The sequence below is a fragment of the Anabrus simplex genome, chromosome X (genome assembly GCF_040414725.1).
Source record: "Anabrus simplex isolate iqAnaSimp1 chromosome X, ASM4041472v1, whole genome shotgun sequence".
Taxonomy (NCBI): domain Eukaryota; kingdom Metazoa; phylum Arthropoda; class Insecta; order Orthoptera; family Tettigoniidae; genus Anabrus; species Anabrus simplex.
In genome coordinates, this window is record NC_090279.1 from 218,387,941 (window position 1) to 218,408,435 (window position 20,495).

At 38.3% G+C, this 20,495-nt stretch overlaps 1 protein-coding gene across 2 annotated transcripts in view; it reads right to left on the bottom strand.

Moving 5' to 3' along the window:
* Positions 1-16,328: 16,328 nt before the first annotated feature.
* The window catches only part of LOC136886314 (zinc finger protein 260), a 29,386-nt gene continuing 25,219 nt past the window's right edge, over positions 16,329-20,495 (bottom strand). For both annotated transcript variants that reach the window (XM_068230462.1, XM_067159047.2), the window contains one exon: positions 16,329-17,139. In XM_068230462.1, the coding sequence (XP_068086563.1) occupies positions 17,005-17,139 (135 nt within the window). In that variant the 3' untranslated portion in view covers positions 16,329-17,004. The remainder of the gene's footprint in view (positions 17,140-20,495) is intronic.

A 20,495-nucleotide genomic window follows, 5' to 3' on the forward strand; every position in this document is an offset into this window, starting at 1 on the left:
CGTTGACATCTTCCTTTAAAGGTGACATAAAAAGCATACAACATTAACGAACCGCTTCAAGAGTTCCCTGTTTTGTTTTACCCTCTCATTATGAAATGTGATTCCCTGTTTCAGCTGGTCATCTAGTTGTGTGACCCCCTAACTTTACCGAACGACGCTAAGAGGTAAGATGCTCTGATGTGTCTTAGACTCTTTGTGAGAAACAGTTGCTTGGTAAATTTTCCGGACTGATATATCCCGTTTTAGTTCAGCTTGCGTTTCTGTCTTTACCCAAAGGAAGGCAAGGCCAACAGAACAGAGCATTCAGTTTGGTGTATCCTGTCACCAAACATATTTTTTGTACAAAGAAGCGGTGAAGTACCTAGTGAAACCTTTTACTTTTGTTAAGCCTGGTAAATCTGGAGCTGGCCTACCTTCTTTTATAAAATTGCATTTTTCATGGAAAAGTCTTCCAAGAATATTTTTAACCACTTACTCGCACACATTTCCAAATTGACATTCACGGCAGTGACGACACCATCATAACTTAATCTATAGCAGATTTTAAACAATGTACTTACACTTTCACCCGGTGACACTTCGTGATAGTACAGTCATGGTATTCACAAAAATAAACTGGGACTAACTATTTGTTTTTAACTTATAAAGCCTAACTGAAACTGAATCAGCAAAAGTTAACTGCTATTTTACCATTGCCGAAGATTTATAGTTTTTCTCGCTTACTGAGTGTACATGCATCAACAACAAACAAGGGAAAATATTCGTCACGACGTATAGCACACATTATATTTATGATGAACGGCACAGAACTCACGAAAATTTCACCTATAATCCAAGAGGAACACTACAAAAATTCACTATATAACACCATTACAGACAACCAAATACAAAATTATTTTACTTCACGCTTTAACTCTGTGTTCATGCCGGGCTATGGAAATATTTTTCTGCGGCTATCGGAAAACATACTTTACACATGGTATCACTGAAATGTTTAAAAAAAAACTTTATACATGCCAAAATCCAAAAATAAAATATATTCTTCTATATTACAGATACTTTCATAAACTGGCTCTATTTTTATTAGCAAGACGATTTGCAAGTGGCTACACTGTTAACATGTTGATATTTTTCTTTTAGCTTCTAGTATGTGGCGCTGAACGCTGCGAGTGTCAAGTATTAAAACTAAAAGACCTTACCCAAGCAAGTTGGCCTGTCACCGTAAATTGCTGTGAATCTCGGGGAAGGGCCCACAGCACCCCCTGTGGGTGGGGGCGGTAGAATGACACCCACGGTATCCTTTGCCTGTCGTAAGAGGTGACTAAAAGGGGTCCCAGGGGCTCTGAAATTTGGAGCGTGGGTTGGCGACCACGGGGCCCTCAGCTGAGTCCTGGCATTGCTTCCACTTACTTGTGCCAGGCTCCTCAATTTCATCTATCCTATTCGACCTTCCTTGGTCAACTCTTGTTCTTTTCCGACCCCGACAGTATTACGTATGGAGGCCTAGGGAGTCTTTCATTTTCACGTCCTTCGTGGCCCTTGTCTTCCTTTGGCCGATTCCTTCATTCTTCAAAGTGTCGGATGCCTTCCATATTTTCCCTCTGATTAGTGTTATGTAGAGGATGGTTGCCTACTTGTACTTCCTCTTAAAACAACAATCACCACCACCATCACAGCCCCGCCCCAGTCCCAGGAAGTTTCAACCGCATGCATCAACCAAGCGACTTAAATTTTGCTGGGGTAGCTCTCTTTCACACTGGCGAAGCTGAACTGCAGTACTGCTAGCGGATTGTACTACGCTTGCCTTACACGTTTGCAGTTTTTTTAACTTTATAAAAAGTGTTCTAAGAAATAATAAGATAATGTAAATATAAAGTTATTTACCCCGGCAGTGCCACTGGTTGAGATGGCCTCTCAATGAGCAGTAGAAATGAACGTACAAAGTGGAAATTGTCCTCACCTTATTTTGTGTTACTATCTTTCTGTATATGTCTTAATATATGAATTATTGTGGAAACAAGAACGAGAAAGAATTACAGGTAATTATTCTAATTAAGTTGCAGTAATTTGACTAATATTTTCCCTCATTTCTACTGTTCCTGCCTCTTGTTTTTTACATTTGAAGTGGGTCACTTTAGTCAGCTGATGGTACCATACATGAGATTACACAAACACATTTTTGTACAAATTCTTTATGAAAACTTATTAATTTGCCACATCATTATCGTCACGTGTGCATGCTCACACACTCTCTCTCACACACATTTCTGTATACAAATGGGATAAAATAAATTATTACAGGGCCTTTCAATGCAGTACATGGAAGAATAACAAAACTGCTATCAAAAATAGTCAGCTACAAACTAGTATCACAATACGAGTATTAATATCTCCACTGGCGTTCAGCCCTGTATTTCTACATTCAATGAATGGAGAATGATGCCCTACACATTTTTTTTTTTTTTTTTGCTTTACGTCGCACCGACACAGATAGGTCTTATGGCGACGATGGGATAGGAAAGGCCTAGGAGTTGGAAGGAAGCAGCCGTGGCCTTAATTAAGGTACAGCCCCAGCATTCGCCTGGTGTGAAAATGGGAAACCACGGAAAACCATCTTCAGGGCTGCGATGCCCTACACAAAGGAAATAAAATGTAGAAAAACTTGAGCAACTTAAACCACAGTAACAATATCATGAACACAATATTAAATTATAATAATAATAATAATAATAATAATAATAATAATAATAATAATAATAATAATAACAACAACAGGACAATAAACCATGCCATCTACCAGGAATATGAAGGATTGAGAAAAATGTCTGTGAAGTTACTTCAACTCTAATTCTCATATAAACTGGCTACAAACCCAACTGAACATTTCTGGTTTGACTTGAAGAAGCAGGTTTTGTGCTACATTACCAACACCTTGCTAGATGTGATGGTCCCTTCAGGCGACACTGTCCAACAGGGACGCCTTTGGTCACCTCTGCCGCAGGATCTGGACATTGCCCATATACAAACGCAGACAGGTGTCATTCTTAGCAAGAACCTTCCTACCACAGCAATAGAAGAAACAGTCCATCTCCTCATCAGTAAACTGCCATGTGAGTGAAATGTGAGTGTGTTCTTGAAAAGGTCATCCATGTGTGGAGAAACAGATTACCCAAGGCAGGGCACTGGACTGCGTTGCTTTAGCAGATGATGTAGTCCTGCCTCCAGGAAGCAGCTGAAGGTATAGGTTTCCAGATAACACTGAAGCAGTGATGTCTGATCATCATAATAGGTGATGCATTATATACCAAACACTTCAGGTCATATGAATGAACTAGCAAGATACCCGTGCTTCGCTACTGTATTTTGCTGAAATTTATAATTGAATGCTTATTGTTTTAGATATATAATCCGCAGAAATTCATGATCTGACTCGTTTTCAGCGAGAATCCACCAAAATTCCCGATCTGACTCGTTTTCTATTAGAATACGGCACGTTTCCTCCCATTTTTCAATCTTCCTTTCCAGCAATCGATTTCGTACTACCCGGGCTAGGCTCAGGTATTCCTCCCGGTCAGCTGGGTCCGTAAATCTTTGCCATCTTTTCCTATAATAATTTTTAATATGGATAAAATCCTCCAGGAGATCCGGCGTGGTGTCATATTGGGTGCCTTGGCGGCACTGAACCCGCGGCCGGACTGCATTCTTAGTCATTACCCGTCCAGGAGCCGTTTCCAGCGCGGTCCGCACATTTGACAACAGTCCGGAACATTATTATTATTATTACTATTACTATTATATGTTGCTGGGATGAATGATGACAGGGAAAACCGGAGTTTCCGGAGAAAAACCTGTCCCGCCTCCGTTTTGTCCAGCACGAATGTCACATGGAGTGACCGGGATTTGAACCACGAAACCCAGCTGTGAGAGGCCGGCGCGCTGCCGCCTGAGCAACGGAGGATCCTTATAAGTACATTAAGAACAGTAAAATCAATTGGTCTCACCTCCTTTTACACCCCACCGCCGTTAAGTTTATTTACCGCCACCCCACCCCCCCCAAATTAAAAGAAGGCGTGTTTCTTTATGTTTAAAGGAGATTCCAAACACCAATGTTCACGTCTATTACCTTCAGTTTTGAGATATAAGTATCCCTATAAAAATAATTTACTTTTTTCACTTCAATTCACACTACTCCCCCCCCCCCCCCCCAAGTGAATTTTCCCACAAAAAATACTTGTTTCTGTAATAGTAAAGGATCTTCTAAATACCAATTATCACGACTCTAACTTCTTCAGTTTTTGATTTATGTGTCCTCATGAAAGGAATTCAACTCCTTTACACTCCCGCCCCCCCAAGATGGTTTCCCCCCCAAAACGCATCTTTCTTTGCTTTTAAAGGAGATCCAAATACGAATTTTCACATCTGTAACAACTTTAGTTTTTATTAGATTATGTATTCTCATACAATTAAGTCAATTAATTTTCAATTCTTTCACTCCCCCCCCCCCCCCCAACTTCATTGGATTTTCCAAGAATACGTGTTTCTTTTTAAAGCAGATTGCAAATATCAAATTTCACGTCTGTAACATCTTCATTTTTGAGATATCAGTAGCCTAATTAAAAGAATTCAACACCATTTTTAGAAACCTTTACCCCCACTTCCACCCAAGTGGTATTTCCGAAAACTAAAAATACACGTTTAATAGAGATAAAAAATACCATTTTTCACTTCTGTAACATGTTAAGTTTTTTAGACATACTGTAAAAATTCTCATTTTAAAATTTCACCCCTTTTGAGTTCCCCTTAAATGGAGTTTCCAAAAACAAATCACCTATGTTTCTTTACATGTACAGGAGATTCCAAACACCCACTTTTTACGTCTGTAACGTTTCCAAGATATTCTGGAGATATAGTCTTTCAAAAAATTCACCCCAATTTGTCACGCCTGTTTAACCGCCATTAATTGGATTTTCCAAAAACTAAAAAATATGTGTTTCTTTATTTTTAAAGAAGACCCCATATACAAATTTTCAGTTCAGTAATATCTTCCGTTTCTGAGATATATGTATCCTCATTAAAGGCATTCAGCCCATTTTTCACCCTTTTACACCCCTCCTATTGGGATTTACGAGAAACAAAAAATATGTGTTCCTTTATTTTTAGAGGAGATTCTAACTACCAATTTTTACATCTGTAAATTTTAAAGTTTTAAGATGTAGACACACTCATTAAAAAAATTAACCCCCCTTTTCACCCCCCCATTAATTGGAGTTTCCAAAAACAACAAAATACGTCTTTCTTTATTTTTAAAGGAGATTCTAAACACCAATTTTCACATCTATAACCTTTAAAAGTTTTGAGATATAGATCCACTCATTTTAAAATATTACCCCCTTTTCACCCCCCTTAATTGGATTTTCCAGAAACAAAAATATGTGTTTCTTTATTTTTAAAGGAGATCCCAAACACCAATTTTCAGGTCTGTAATATCTTCAGTTTCTGAAATATAAGTAGCCTCATTAAAGGCATTCAACCCTTTCTTCACCCCTTTTCACCCCTCCTATTGCGATTTTCCGAAAACAAAAAAAAATATGTGTTTCTTTATTTTTAATGAAGATTCTAAATGCCAATTTTTACATCTGCAAACTTTTAAAGTTTTGAGATATAGATACACTCATTGTAAAAATTCACCCCCTTTTCACCCTCGTATTAATTGGATTTTCCAAAAACAAAAAATACGTGTTTCTTTATTTTTAAAAGAGATTAAAAGTACCAATTTTCAGGTCTGTAATATTTTCAGTTTCTGAGATATAAGTACTGGTATCCTGATTAAAGGCATTCAACCCATTTTCCCCCCCATTTTTCATCCTTTTTCACCCCTCCTATTGGGATTTTCTGAAAACAAAAAAATACGTGTTTCCTTATTTTTAAAGAAGATTCTAAATACCAATTTTTACATCTGTAAACTTTTAAAGTTTTGAGATATAGATACACTCATTTTAAAATTTCACCCCCCCCCCCCCCCTTTTCACCCCCTTAGCGAAGGAATATCCAAAAATCCTCCCTTAGCGAGCACCTACATCTTAATATGAATATATCCCCAAAATTTCATTTCTTTACGTCCAGTAGTTTTGGCTCTGCGATGATGAATCAGTCAGTCAGTCAGTCAGTCAGTCAGGACAAGTTATTTTATATATATAGATATTTGGAGATTATCTTTTATCAGATTTGAATAAATCACAGTACAAGTAGCAAGGATAGTCCTTTGAGACCATGTAATCTGTACTGGCAATTAGATAAATCATTTAAGAGGTAACTTATTTATTTATATATTTTTTTGGTAGTGGTTTAATGTTCCAATAATACATTCAAAGGATTTCGGCAATGTAAGGATGGTACAGGGCTAGGCGTGGGAAGGAAGCGGCTGTGGCCTTAATTAAGGTACAGCCCCAGCATTTGCCTGGTATGAAAATGGGAAACCACATAAAACCATCTTCAGGGCTGCTGATGGTGGGATTCGAACACACCATTTCCTGAATGCACGGGTTTCTTTAACAAGATCACTGAAGAGGGATTCCAGTCAAGTGAGCATGCAGTGCCACAGTTCTAATTTGGAAGGAGAACGGAAGTCCAGCTGAATGTTGCTTCGGAGAATAAAGGTTAAACACTGTTGTGGAACGGGCCCTCAGGTGCGCTGAAAGCCATGGACTATAACACTATCCTTACAGTCAAGAATTCATAGAATTCTGGCAGAAGTTTGACCTGCCTATGAACAGTAGTGACTTTGAGAAAACATTACATTTTTATTCCATTTTATGCATCTGAATCAAGAAATTACATGAATTATTAAAACAAGCAATTTGTGCAAGCCTTGTTGTCTTATCAGCTAATTATTTCCTTTATTTTCTTTAACTATTAACAAAATTATTAGAGGAAATACGCACAAAATGTCGTTCATCGCGGCTAACCAATTTGTATAGCGCCACAGCAAGTGGTGGACACATTGCACGTGCTGTGAGGAACACTTACCGTGCGCACCGTCACTCTCTTCAGTCTGTTAGTTTCTCAGTGTGAAATCAAATGCTAAAAGATTTTTAATTGTATAATCACCAGTACTTTTATTTAATTGCAATTTGTATGTACTATTGTTCCTCTGGTGAAAGTTTTATCATACAGAATTGAATCAAAAACTCAAAAAATTATTACCGACTTAAATTGGTAGATCAATCACTACTGATCTGCATTTAGGGCAGTCGCCCAGGTGGCAGATTCCCTATCTGTTGTTTTCCTAGCCTTTTCTTAAATGATCACAAAGAAATTGGAAAATTATTGAACATTTCCCTTGGTAAGTTATTCCAATCCCTAACTCCCCTTCCTATAAATGAATATTTGCCCCAATTTGTCCTCTTGAATTCCAACTTTATCTTCATATTGTGATCTTTCCTACTTTTAAAGACACCACTCAAACTTATTCGTCTACTGATGTCTTCCCACGCCATCTCTCCTCTGACAGCTCGTAACATACTATTTAATACAGAAGCCCGTCTCCTTTCTCCCAAATTTTCCCAGCCCAAACTTTGCAACCTTTTTTGGAACGCTAAAAGTCGGAAATCACCCAGAACAAATCGAGCTGCTTTTCTTTGGATTTTTTCCAGTTCTTGAATCAAATAATCCTGGTGAGGGTCCCAGACACTCGAACCATACTCTAGTTGGGGTCTTACCAGAGACTTATATGCCCTCTCCTTTACATCCTTACTACAACCCCTGAATACCCTCATAACCATGTGCAGAGATCTGTACCATTTATTAACAATTATATTTATGTGATTAGCCCAATGAAGGTCTTTTCTTATATTAACACCTAGGTAATTACAATGATCCCCAAAAGGAACTTTCACCCCATCAACGCAGTAATTAAAACTCAGAGGACTTTTCCTATTTGTGAAACTCACAACCTGACTTTTAACCCCATTTATCATCATACCATTGTCCGCCGTCCATCTCACAACACTATCGAGGTCACCCTGCAGCCGCTCACGATCTTGTAACTTATTTATTACTCTGTACAGAATAACATCATCTGCAAACAGCGTTATCTCTGATTCCAAATACCAATAAAACTGCCTTGAGGAATTCCCCTCTTAATTATTACAGCGTCAGATAAAGCTTCACCTACTATAATTCTCTGAGTTCTATTTCCTAGAAATATAGCCGCCCATTCAGTCACATTTTTTTAGTCCAATTGCACTCATTTTTGCCAGTAGTCTTCCAGGATCTACCCTATCAAATGCTTTAGACAGGTCAATCGCGATGCAGTCCATTTGGCCTCCTGAATCCAGGATATCTGCTATATCTTGCTGAAATCCTACAAGCTGAGCTTCAGTCGAATAACCTTCCCTAAACACAAACTGCCTTCTGTCAAACCAGTTATTAATTTTGCAAACATGTCTACTATAATCAGAAAGAATGCTTTCCCATAGCTTACATACAATGCATGTCAAACTGACTGGCCTGTAATTTTCAGCTTTAAGTCTATCACCCTTTCCTTTATACACAAGGGCTACTATAGCAACTCTCCATTCATTTGGTATAGCTCTTTCACCCAAACAATAATCAAATAAGTATTTCAGATATGGTACTGTATCCCAACCCATGGCCTTTAGTATATCCCCAGAAATCTTATCAATTCCAGCTGCTTTTCTAGTTTTCAACTTTTGTATCTTACTGTAAATGTCATTGTTATCATAGGTAAATTTTAATAATTTAGTGTTACTCACATCCCCTATCTGGACATTATCCTTGTAACCAACAATCTTTACATACTGCTGACTGAATACTTCTGCCTTTTGAAGATCCTCACATATACACTCCCCTTGTTCATTAATGATTCCTGGAATGTCCTTCTTTGAACCTGTTTCTGCCTTAAAATACCTATACATACTCTTCCATTTTTCACTAAAATTTGCATGACCACCAATTATGCTTGCCATCATGTTATCCTTAGCTGACTTCTTTGCTAGATTCAATTTCTTAGTAAGTTCCTTCAATTTCTCCTTACTTCCATAACCATTTCTAACTCTATTTCTTTCCAGTCTGCACCTCCTTCTTAGTCTCTTTACTTCTCTGTTATAATATAGTGGATCCTTACCATTCCTTACCACCATTAAAGGAACAAACCTATTTTCACATTCCTCAACAATTGCTTTAAACCAATCCCAGAGTCTGTTTACATTTTTATTTACCGTTTTCCACCGATCATAGTTGCTTATTAAAAACTCCCTCATGCCTGTTTTATCAGCCATATGGTACTGCCTAATAGTCCTAATTTTAATACCTTCCTTTCTTTCACATTTATTTTTAACTACAACAAAAACAGCTTCGTGATCACTAATACCATCTAATACTTCGGTTTCTCTATAGAGCTCATCTGGTTTTATCAGCACCACATCCAAAATATTCTTCCCTCTAGTTGGTTCCATCACTTTCTGAATCAGGTGCCCTTCCCATATTAACTTATTTGCCATCTGTTGGTCATGCTTTCCGTTGTTTGCATTACCTTCCCAATTGACATTTGGTAAATTGAGATCACCTGCTACTATCACATTCCTTTCCATATCATTTCCAACATAGCTGATTATCTTATCAAATAATTCTGAATCAATATCAGCGCTACCCTTTCCCAGTCTGTACACTCCAAGGACGTCAAGTTGCCTATTATCTTTAGAGAAGAGCCTTACACCCAGAATTTCATGTTTATCATCCTTAACTTTTTCGTAGCTTACAAATTCTTCTTTCACCAGAATGAATACTCTCCCTCCTACCATTCCTATCCTATCTCTACGATACACACTCCAGTTCCATGAGAATATATCTGCATCCATTATATCATTTCTCAGCCATGATTCAACTCCTATTACAATATCTGGTAAGTATATATCTATTAAATTACTTAATTTGATTCCTTTGTTTACAATGCTTCTACAATTGAGCACTAACATTTTTATGTCATCCCTACATGATTTCCAGTTCCCTGTTCGCTTAACACCACTTCCTAGGCCACCCCGTTTCCCTGAATGTACCTGCCTATAACCGTTTTAAACAAGTTTCCTAACTTACATGTACCACTGCGGTTTAAGTGAAGGCCATCTGCGCGCAGATTCCTGTCCCCTGTCTACCTTTACCTCTCTGTCGAAATTTGCTCAGAGAGCATAAAAAACTTTGTAGCTTTTTGTTTTGTTCAGTTTTGATATACCACCCCCTGCCCCCGCTATATCCGGGTACTTTTTGTTGCCTGTACATATTTTTGCCACCCCACTTCTAATCCCCAATCGCCGCTACTGCCTATGAACAGCATTGCAAGAATAGTTACCACCAATATACGTGCATCTGTACACTTCCTGAAATCTCATTTGCTCGGACCTCCATAATTTAAAAAATCCACATTACTACTATATTTCTATATGATAAAACATTCTGTATCCTGATAAGCTTCACTCTGTCCAGTGTGGCAACCCGTAACTGCGGGAATTTGTTGATCCGTTCAATAAATATATAAGACGCTGGAAAGAACACTTCAGCCTAATTTTAAATCGAAGCTCAACCGCTGCCGAACAATTCCTTCAACTTGTGCCACAACATCCTCTGTAACTGTGGATGGCAGTAATTATAAGTAATTATTGTCTATTAACAACCTTAATAAATTCATTTTTGATAGTATAATTTATAAACAAAATGGGCTATCAATGGGGTCACCGGCCTCGGGGATTTTAGCAGAAATTTATTTGGATTTTTTAGAGGATTCCGCGATAGATAACGGAAACACGTTCAGTAACATACACCATTGGTCTAGGTACGTTGATGATGTATTCGTAGTTCTAGATGAGCGGATAACAGATGCAAAGACCACCTTAAGTAAACTCAATGACATAGATCCGCACATCAAGTTTACCTTGTAATCTGAAGGGATCAATTAACTTTTTAGATTTAACTATTAAGAGACAGCCTCCTACTTTTTCCTTCAACATCTACAGGAAACCAACACAAACTAGCGTCACTATAAGACAAGATTCAACACAACCACAAGCTCACAAAAGAGCTATGTATTTCAGCCTCGTAGACCGGGCTTTTAGAATCCCTATGACTAAAGCTAATTTAAACAAGGAGCTGAATACTATCCGCAATATATCCTATGCCAATGGCTACAAGGCCTCCTTCATCGAAAGTATAATCAATAAGATTAAACATCGTCCGCAAACCACGCTTACCAAAGATAAACAAAGTCATAATTCCTATTCAACTTTCACATTTAATAACAACATTCACAGAGTCACCAATATATTCAAAAAGAATAATGTAAAGATATCTTTTCGCACAGATAACAAGAGTACCGAAGTTTTACACAATGCAGCTACTGTAAATAAATCTAACCCTTATCTTAGGTCAGGTGTGTATAGGTTCCAATGCAATGACTGTGGCAGCGCCTACCTAGGGCAAACTGGGCGCAACTTTAAGATGAGGTATGCCGAACACGTTAATGCAGTAAAATATTATAGATTCTCCGCTGTGGGACAACATATCCATAAGCTAAGACATAATTTTACAAACTTGGAACAAGACATTAAAATATTAGAGATTTTGAGCAAGGGACCATTGCTGGACGCTACTGAATTATGTTACATTCATATAGACCAATATTTTAACGCTAACCTCAATCTCAATGATATATCTGAAACTCCAAAAGTTATCTTCGATTTCCTGATAGCATTTTTAAAAAATGTTCAAATCTCAAACAAGAATTTAATTTTACGTATAATTCACAATAAGTTTTCCCGATATTCGTTCCGCAGTCCACGCCCACCAGACTCCCTCCACACGCGCGGCCCACTTACATCGTCTCAACCCACCCCTACTTCCCCTCTTTAGCTACGTCCGATCATGCAAACCTGCTCAGAGCCTTCATTGTTCATTGAGCGCGGCTAGTAATAGCATTGTCTCACGGCATCTTGAGGTGAGTCCTACATACAATCACTTTATCATTTTGCTGATTAGAGCCACAACACATTCAACACTGGATCGTTAACCGCGTTTTAATATATTTACAGGTTCCGCATTGAACCAGGAAACATTGGTTTCACAAACATCACAACAAACTACTTTAATGTTTCCATCTCATAGGCCTAAGACATAGAAGATTTTATGCAGAAAATTCCATATGACCAACCTTCACGTTTTTCGAGATGGTTCAGCAGTATACAAGTTGTAGTGAAATGGAACACAATATTTTATCTATCGTTCAACAAATTTAAGGACTCCACAACAGCTTGATCATAAGAATATCATTTAACCAATGAACTTTTATCATACGACTGACTTGCAAGTTTTTACTTGTCATAATAGTTTTTAATGAGTTAAGGTTTTAATTATAGATTTAACTGGATTTTATGCCAAACATTTTAAGACATGTCATGAATTTTAAGGTTGCCTATTTTCCGAAAAAGCTGAAGATGACGCGGACGCAAGTCCGCGTCGAAACTAGTCCTGTGAAATTTAATATGTTGTAATTGAATAACATCATTAAAATTGTATTGAATAGGTAGAAATATCAAGTTTATTTATTGTAATTAGATGGGTTGGTCACATCCAGCGTATGAATGATAGCAGACTACCTAAACAAAAACCGTGAGACTGGTCATGGCAAAAGGCCTCAAGGTGCTCCTTTCAAACGTTATAAAGACCAACTTAAGAAGACTATGAATAGCACCAACATAAATGCTAAGACCTGGGCAACAACTGGAGGAAAACCGAGTTCTTTGGCACAAAGCTACTGCAGAAGGTGTCTCACTGTTTGAGCATGCATGTCACAGACAAGAAATTGAAACCCATGAAAAGCAGAAACTATGTCAGTTCAAACCGCGTCCTCCACCCAACTTTAGACGTGACTTGTGTGACCACATGTTTCATGCGAAGATTGGCTTCATCAGTCATCAGCGACATCTCCACAGAACCAACAGACTTTAGGAAAAATTGCAGGAGAAAAAGTATTCTTGGACCACGACGACGATTGGGGAAAACAAAACATATTATTGTTGATAAACTGAACTGCTACATTTGATATGATCTTTCTCTTTTTCTGAAAAAAGTAAACTGGGCATTATACCATCCTTACATTGTGGACGTGTCAGTATGATGTTAAACCACTAGCGATAAACTAAAGAAATATGTCTATTAATATGGGCTGTGAAAACATCAATCTACACCATGAGATGTCATTCTTCTGACTGAAAGAGTTCCAATCTTTCAAAAGAATAAAGGTTTTGGTTATAGAAACAGAAATACAGGTTACAGAAAACTAATACCATTGGAGTAGGATTAGGAGGGTTGGTACATCTAATTTGTGTTGATGGGAAACGAGAGTATACGTCTCGAAACTTCCCCATGACTTGAAAACGAGACATGTCGTAGACTCTCTTAAAGCGCTCTTCTGTTCCAATCAATCAATCACTACTGATCTGCATTTAGGGCAGTCGCCCAGGTGGCAGATTTCCTACTGTTGTTTTCCTAGCCTTTTCTTAAATGATTGCAAAGAAATTGGAAATTTATTGAACATCTCCCTTGGTAAGGTATTCCAATCCCTAACTCCCCTTCCTATAAACGAATATTTGCCCCAATTTGTCCTCTTGAATTCCAACTTTATCTTCATATTGTGATCTTTCCTACTTTTAAAGACACCATCCAAACTTATTCAGCTACTGATGTCCTCCCACGCCATCTCTCCACTGACAGCTCGGAACATACCACTTAGTCGAGCAGCTCTTCTTCTTTCTCCCAAGACTTCTCAGCCCAAACTTTGCAACATTTTTGTAACGCTACACTTTTGTCGGAAATCGCCCGGAACAAATCGAGCTGCTTTTCTTTGGATTTTTTCCAGTTCCTGAATCAAGTAATCCTGGTAAGGGTCCCATACACTGGAACCATACTCTAGTTGGGGTCTCACCAGAGACAAATAAGCTCTCTCCTTTACATCCTTACTACAACGCCTAAATACTCTCATAACCATGTGCAGAGATCTGTACCCTTTATTTACAATCATATTTATGTGATTACCCCAATGAAGATCTTTCCTTATATTAATACCTAGGTATTTACAATGATCCCCAAAGGGAACTTTCACCCCATCAACGCAGTAATTAAAACTGAGAGGACTTTTCCTATTTGTGAAACTAACAGCCTGACATTTATCCCTGTTTATCATCATACCATTGCCTACCGTCCATCTCACAACATTATCGAGGTCATTTTGCAGTTGCTCACAATCTTGTAACTTATTTATTACTCTGTACAGAATAACATCATCTGTGAAAAGCCTTATCTCTGATTCCACTGCTTTACACATATCATTGATATATATAAGAAAACATAAAGGTCCAATAATACTGCCTTGAGGAATTCCCCTCTTGATTATTACAGGGTCAGATAAAGCTTCACCTACTCTAATTCTCTGAGTTCTGTTTTCTAGAAACAGAGCCACCCATTCAGTCACTCTTTTGTCAAGTCCAATTGCACTCATTTTTGCCAGTAGTCTCCCATGATCTACCCTATCAAATGCCTTAGACAGATCAATCGCGATGCAGTCCAATTGACCTCCTGAATCCAGGATATCTGCTATATCTTGCTGGAATCCTACAAGTTGGGCTTCAGTGGAATAACCTTTCCTAAACCCAAACTGCCTTCTATCAAACCAGTTATTAATTTTGCAAACATGTCTTATATAATCAGAAAGAATGCTTTCCCAAAGCTTACATACAATGCATGTCAAACTTATGGCCTGTAATTTTCAGCTTTATGTCTATCACCCTTTCCTTTATATACAGGGGCTACTATAGCAACTCCCCATTCATTTGGTAAAGTTCCTTCATGCAAACAATAATCAAACAAGTACTTCAGATATGGTACTATATCCCAACCCATTGTCTTTAGTATATCCCCCGAAACCTTATCAATTCCAGCTGCTTTTCTAGTTTTCAACTTTTGTATCTTACTGTAAATGTCATTGCTGTCATAGGTAAATTTTAATACTTCTTTAGTATTAGTACCTCCTCTATCTGGACATTATCCTTGTAACCAAAAATTTTTACATACTGCTGACTGAATACTTCTGCCTTTTGAAGATCCTCGCATACACACTCTCTTTGTTCATTAATGATTCCTGGAATGTCCTTCTTGGAACCTGTTTCTGCCTTAAAGTACCTATACATACTCTTCCATTTTTCACTAAAATTAGTATGGCCACCAATTATGCTTGCCATCATGTTATCCTTAGCTGATTTCTCTGCTAGATTCAATTTCCTAGTAAGTTCCTTCAATTTCTCCTTACTTCCACAGCCATTTCTAACTCTATTTCTTTCCAATCTGCACCTCCTTCTTAGTCTCTTTACTTCCCTGTTATAATATAGTGGGTCTTTACCATTCCTTAACACCTTTAAAGGTACAAACCTATTTTCACATTCATCAACAATTGCTTTAAACCCATCCCAGAGTCTGTTTACATTTTTATTTACCGTTTTCCACCGATCATAGTTGCTTATTAAAAACTCCCTCATGCCTGTTTTATCAGCCATATGGTACTGCCTAACAGTCCTAATTTTAATCTCTTCCTTTCTTTCACATTTATTTTGAACTACGACAAAAACCGCTCCGTGATCACTAATACCATCTATTACTTTGGTTTCTCTATAGAGCCATCTTGTTTTACCAGCACCACATCCAGAATATTGTTCCCTCTAGTTGGTTCCATCACTTTCTGAATCAGGTGCCCTTCCCATATTAACTTATTTGCCATCTGTTGGTCATGCTTCCTGTCGTTCGCATTACCTTCCAAATTGACATTTGGTAAATTGAGATCACCCGCTACAATCACGTTCCTTTCCTTATCGTTTCCCACATAGCTGATTATCTTATCAAATAATTCTGAATCAGCATCTGCGCTACCCTTTCCTGGTCTGTACACTCCAAAGACATCAAGTTGCCTATTATCTTGAGAAATGAGCCTTACCCCTAGAATTTCGTGCTTGTCATCTTTAACTTTTTCGTAGCTTACAAATTCTTCTTTCACGAGAATGAATACTCCCCCTCCTACCATTCCTATCCTATCTCTACGATACACCCTCCACTTCCGTGAGAAGATTTGTGCATCCATTATATCATGATTCAACTCCTATTACGATATCTGGTAAGTATATATCTATTAAATTACTTAATTCTATTCCTTTCTTTACAATACTTCTACAGTTGAGCACTAACAGTTTTATGTCATCCCTACTTGATTTCCAGTTTCCTGTTCCTTTAACACCGCTCCCTAGGCAACTCGGTCAACTGGACGAATTAGGAGGCAAGTACAAGTCGGTAGGAGGTCTGATTTACCCCAGTCAACCTACGAGGCTCATTTGAGACTGAACCTTCTATTTATGCTGGAAGGGAAAGATCCGCACCCTTCTGTTCATAAACTGAATGTAATATTACAAGGCTGCATTTGTAGAATAAACTATGTTCTATTCTTTGTTACTTTTCTGTGAATAAGTAATTATGATTTTACAGTTAAATACAGTTTTAAAGTAAATATAAAAACATGAGAAAACATAATTCAAAGAAATAATGCTCAATTTTTATTTAACTGGGTTTTGTTCTACTTATGTTTAAACTAACAAAGCACTCAAAAGGCAAGACGTTCTGCATGTGATTTAAAACTGTGCTTTGACAGAGAAATGTAACTTCCATACCAACATGAGAGGTATTATAAGATTCTCAAAACTCGAGCCAGAAGAATTTCCATCACCAGAAATTTGCAACAGGACACAAAGTGATCGGAAAACACCAAAAGAGGATGGACAGGCCCTGAACAACTCAGTGGAGATTTAATACTAACACAACATACCTACAGTCACAATAAATTAAAATTGCACTTTCACCACAATTAATACTCTTTGGTAAGAAACACTGGCGTTGGATATGTTAATACTGCAGACTGGAAGACGCCATCTTGTGCTTCATCTTACGGTGGGCGTAGAAGTTACTGGGGCTGGCGAACGTCTTGGGGCAGTACGGGCAGCTGTAAGGCTTCTGACCCGTGTGCTGCACCATGTGGGTCTACAAATAAACAAACATACACTGTATCTCTTATGGTAGAAGAAGCTTTTGTATTTTGTAAGGTTGATGAGATAATACCAATATAAAATATTCACGACCGCATTGTAATCGAAACCGACTTTCAACCTATTAGGTCGAACCCACAACCTCCCACTGGTGTCTGGTTGGCCATTTTTGTGCTGTATGTAACATCTCTTCAACGCGTACAAAATGTACGTAACACGACCTAATAGGTTGAAAGTCGGTTTCGATTACAATGCGGTCGTGAATATTCAATATTCATTGACTTGGCCCTCAACGGGCAACTTACACGCACTCTACAGTGTGATGGTAGTAGTACCAGACCTGTAGCTCAGATCCTTTCCAACAGAACAAAGATGGCCTAGGCCACCATAGCTCAATTGGTAGAGCAACCGACGCGAAATCGGGAGGTTGTGGGTTCGGATCCCACTGGTGTCTGGTTGGCCATTTTTGTTCTGTATGTAGCATCTCTTCAACGCGTACAAAATGTATGTAACACGACCTAATAGGTTGAAAGTCGGTTTCGATTACAATGCGGTCGTGAATATTCAATATTCATTGACTTGGCCCTCAACGGGCAACTTACACGCACTCTACAGTGTGATGGTAGTAGTACCAGACCTGTAGCTCAGATCCTTTCCAACAGAACAAAGATGGCCTAGGCCACCATAGCTCAATTGGTAGAGCAACCGACGCGAAATCGGGAGGTTGTGGGTTCGGATCCCACTGGTGTCTGGTTGGCCATTTTTGTTCTGTATGTAACATCTCTTCAACGCGTACTAAATGTACGTAACACGACCTAATAGGTTGAAAGTCGGTTTCGAATACCAATATAGTTAGTCCATTATTGTACATTATACATTTTCCAGCTAACTCATTCCTGGTTGCCAGCGTTTCACCCCAGTGTGCTAAGTTGGGCTCATCAGTTGGTAAATAGCACACCCACCAAAATACATGGATAGTGCATACCGCGGAAGCCACTGCGTAGGCTACTTGGAGCCACCGGCAGTGCCAATGCACTATGAGAGACTTTGTCTCATTTTCAAAAAGTGATGCCTGCTTGGCCATCAGATGATAAAGATGTTGATTCCTATAGGGAACCTGAAATATTTGTCCCAAATGAGTAAATTTATAATATCAATATAGTTGGTCCATTATTGGACATTATAAATTTTCCAGCTAACTCATTCCATGGCCCACCTCAACATTCAATTTCCCCATTTCATACGGCTTGCAATGTTATGCAAGCCCAATACCTTAATGCAATTAACATCTGGGGACAACAATGCAGACTGTGCGCATTTTCATTATCGGAAGCAGAATCTCCGCTGTTTGTGTAGCAGAAACTATATTTGTGCGGTGAAGGCTTAGAAGAAGTAGTGATTTATTACATGTTAGAGATATTTTGTTCCCATGAGTGGTTGTGTAGACAGGGCCAAATGCACGGCTTTTCTGGGGGATTTGATACTGTTAAGATGGCCCTGGATATGCGAGATCATTTACAGTGACAATGCAAATAAATAGTTTGTGATGTTTTAAGCTATAACTAGGCAACCATCCCTCCAAATATAGCTTAGAACATGTTCAAGAATTTTGCATCTGATCAGCACACATATCATAACTTTGAAACACCACAATGGAAGCTTAGAGGTGCCCAATAGAAGGAAACTATGACTAAGGCTAAAGACAAAATGAAGAAAAGAAAGAGAAAAAACAAAAACCTAACAGATACACTCGAAAACATGAAATGCCAGAAGTCACAAGTTCATCTAACATAGCTCTTTAGAAGATACGTTTTGCTTGGTTAAGTCATTCAATGTTGTACATAGCTATTGTTACTACTACTACTACTTCTTCTTCTTCTTCTTCTTCTTCTTCTTCTTCTTCTTCTTCTTCTTCTTCTTCTTCTTCTTCTTCTTCTTCTTCTTCTTCTTCAGAAAAGTTAATGGCACCAATATCAAATGTGCCAATAAATTTAACCCATTCAGGTACCATTTGTTGGATATATATGTGACATAGAAGACCATTTTTAAAATGCAACTCAAGCAGCTATATACAGTGAATTGAAACACTTATATTTACAATAAAATAACAACAGAAAATGGGTACCCTGTTCTCAGGTTTACTTTGAGAAGTGCTTAGCTGCATGAAATACCATAAAACAGTTCTCCACATGTAGACAGGGTCCAAAGCACTGCTTTTCTGCCTTCCGCAACCCACGGGCAGTGCAGACTTTGCATTTCCTTGATGTTGGTGGTATTTTGGATGGAAAATGTCCCCACTGCTTCCCCTGAAGTCTTAGTGGTGTTTCCCCTGAGCTTGGACGTCCTCTAGTTGTGTAACAGGGCAACACAACACTTGCCAACAGCTGCTCAGCTACGTTGATTCTGAAGGTTGTAAACCCGTCTCGCTTCCTACCAGCGTTGAGAAGGTGATGAATAACACTAGCATTCAATAGATAGATATGGTTTATTTTAACTGGCAAAGTTAGGGACACATGTCCCTGTCTTACACTTAACCAGTGAAATACATAAATAACATAAAAATATATAAAATACTGAATAAATGAAAAAAGAGACTGAGGGCCATATCCAACATATAAAAATACAGTTTCTTGTACCCTTTTACGTATTTCCTCATCAACGTGAATGATGCCAGCCGCTGATCGTGAGAATCTACCTCACCCATTCCACAACTGTAGTCAGTGACAAGATTGGGTTTTTAGCTTCTTTCTACCATTTTCACCTCAACGAAATCTAGCCTGTCATGAAGTGTAGAAAGCATATGAACTGCTTTCTTGTCTGCCAATTTCACTGCTAAAACCCCATTACTGGACAAAAATGTAAGCTCGCCCCTTCTCAGTTTTGTGTCACCAAATTCCTTATGCATGAAATTCCTGTTTGGCCTTGCTGTTCCAACTGCATAACTTGTTATCCAGCAGATGTTGAGAAGTATACCAGCTATCCATGTACCTAGCAGTTCTCTGCACATTTCCATTACTACTTTCTCACTTGCAATAAAATGGGACTTAAATCCAGATACATTAACATCACCAACCTTCCCAGTATAAAACTTGAATCTCCATAAGTAACCATTATCTAATGAACAAATCTTGTAGATTTTTTTGCCAAATCTAGCTCTCTCTGATGGATTGTATTGCATGTAAGATAATCTGTCTTTGAACTTCATCAAACTCTCATCCATGCAAACTTTTTCACCAGGCATGTACTCTCTCTGAAACTTCTCTAAAAGTAATTCCATTACAGGTCTAACTTTCCTGAGTTTATCACCCACTGTACTAGGAGAATCCGTGAGGAAGTGAAGGAATTTATTGA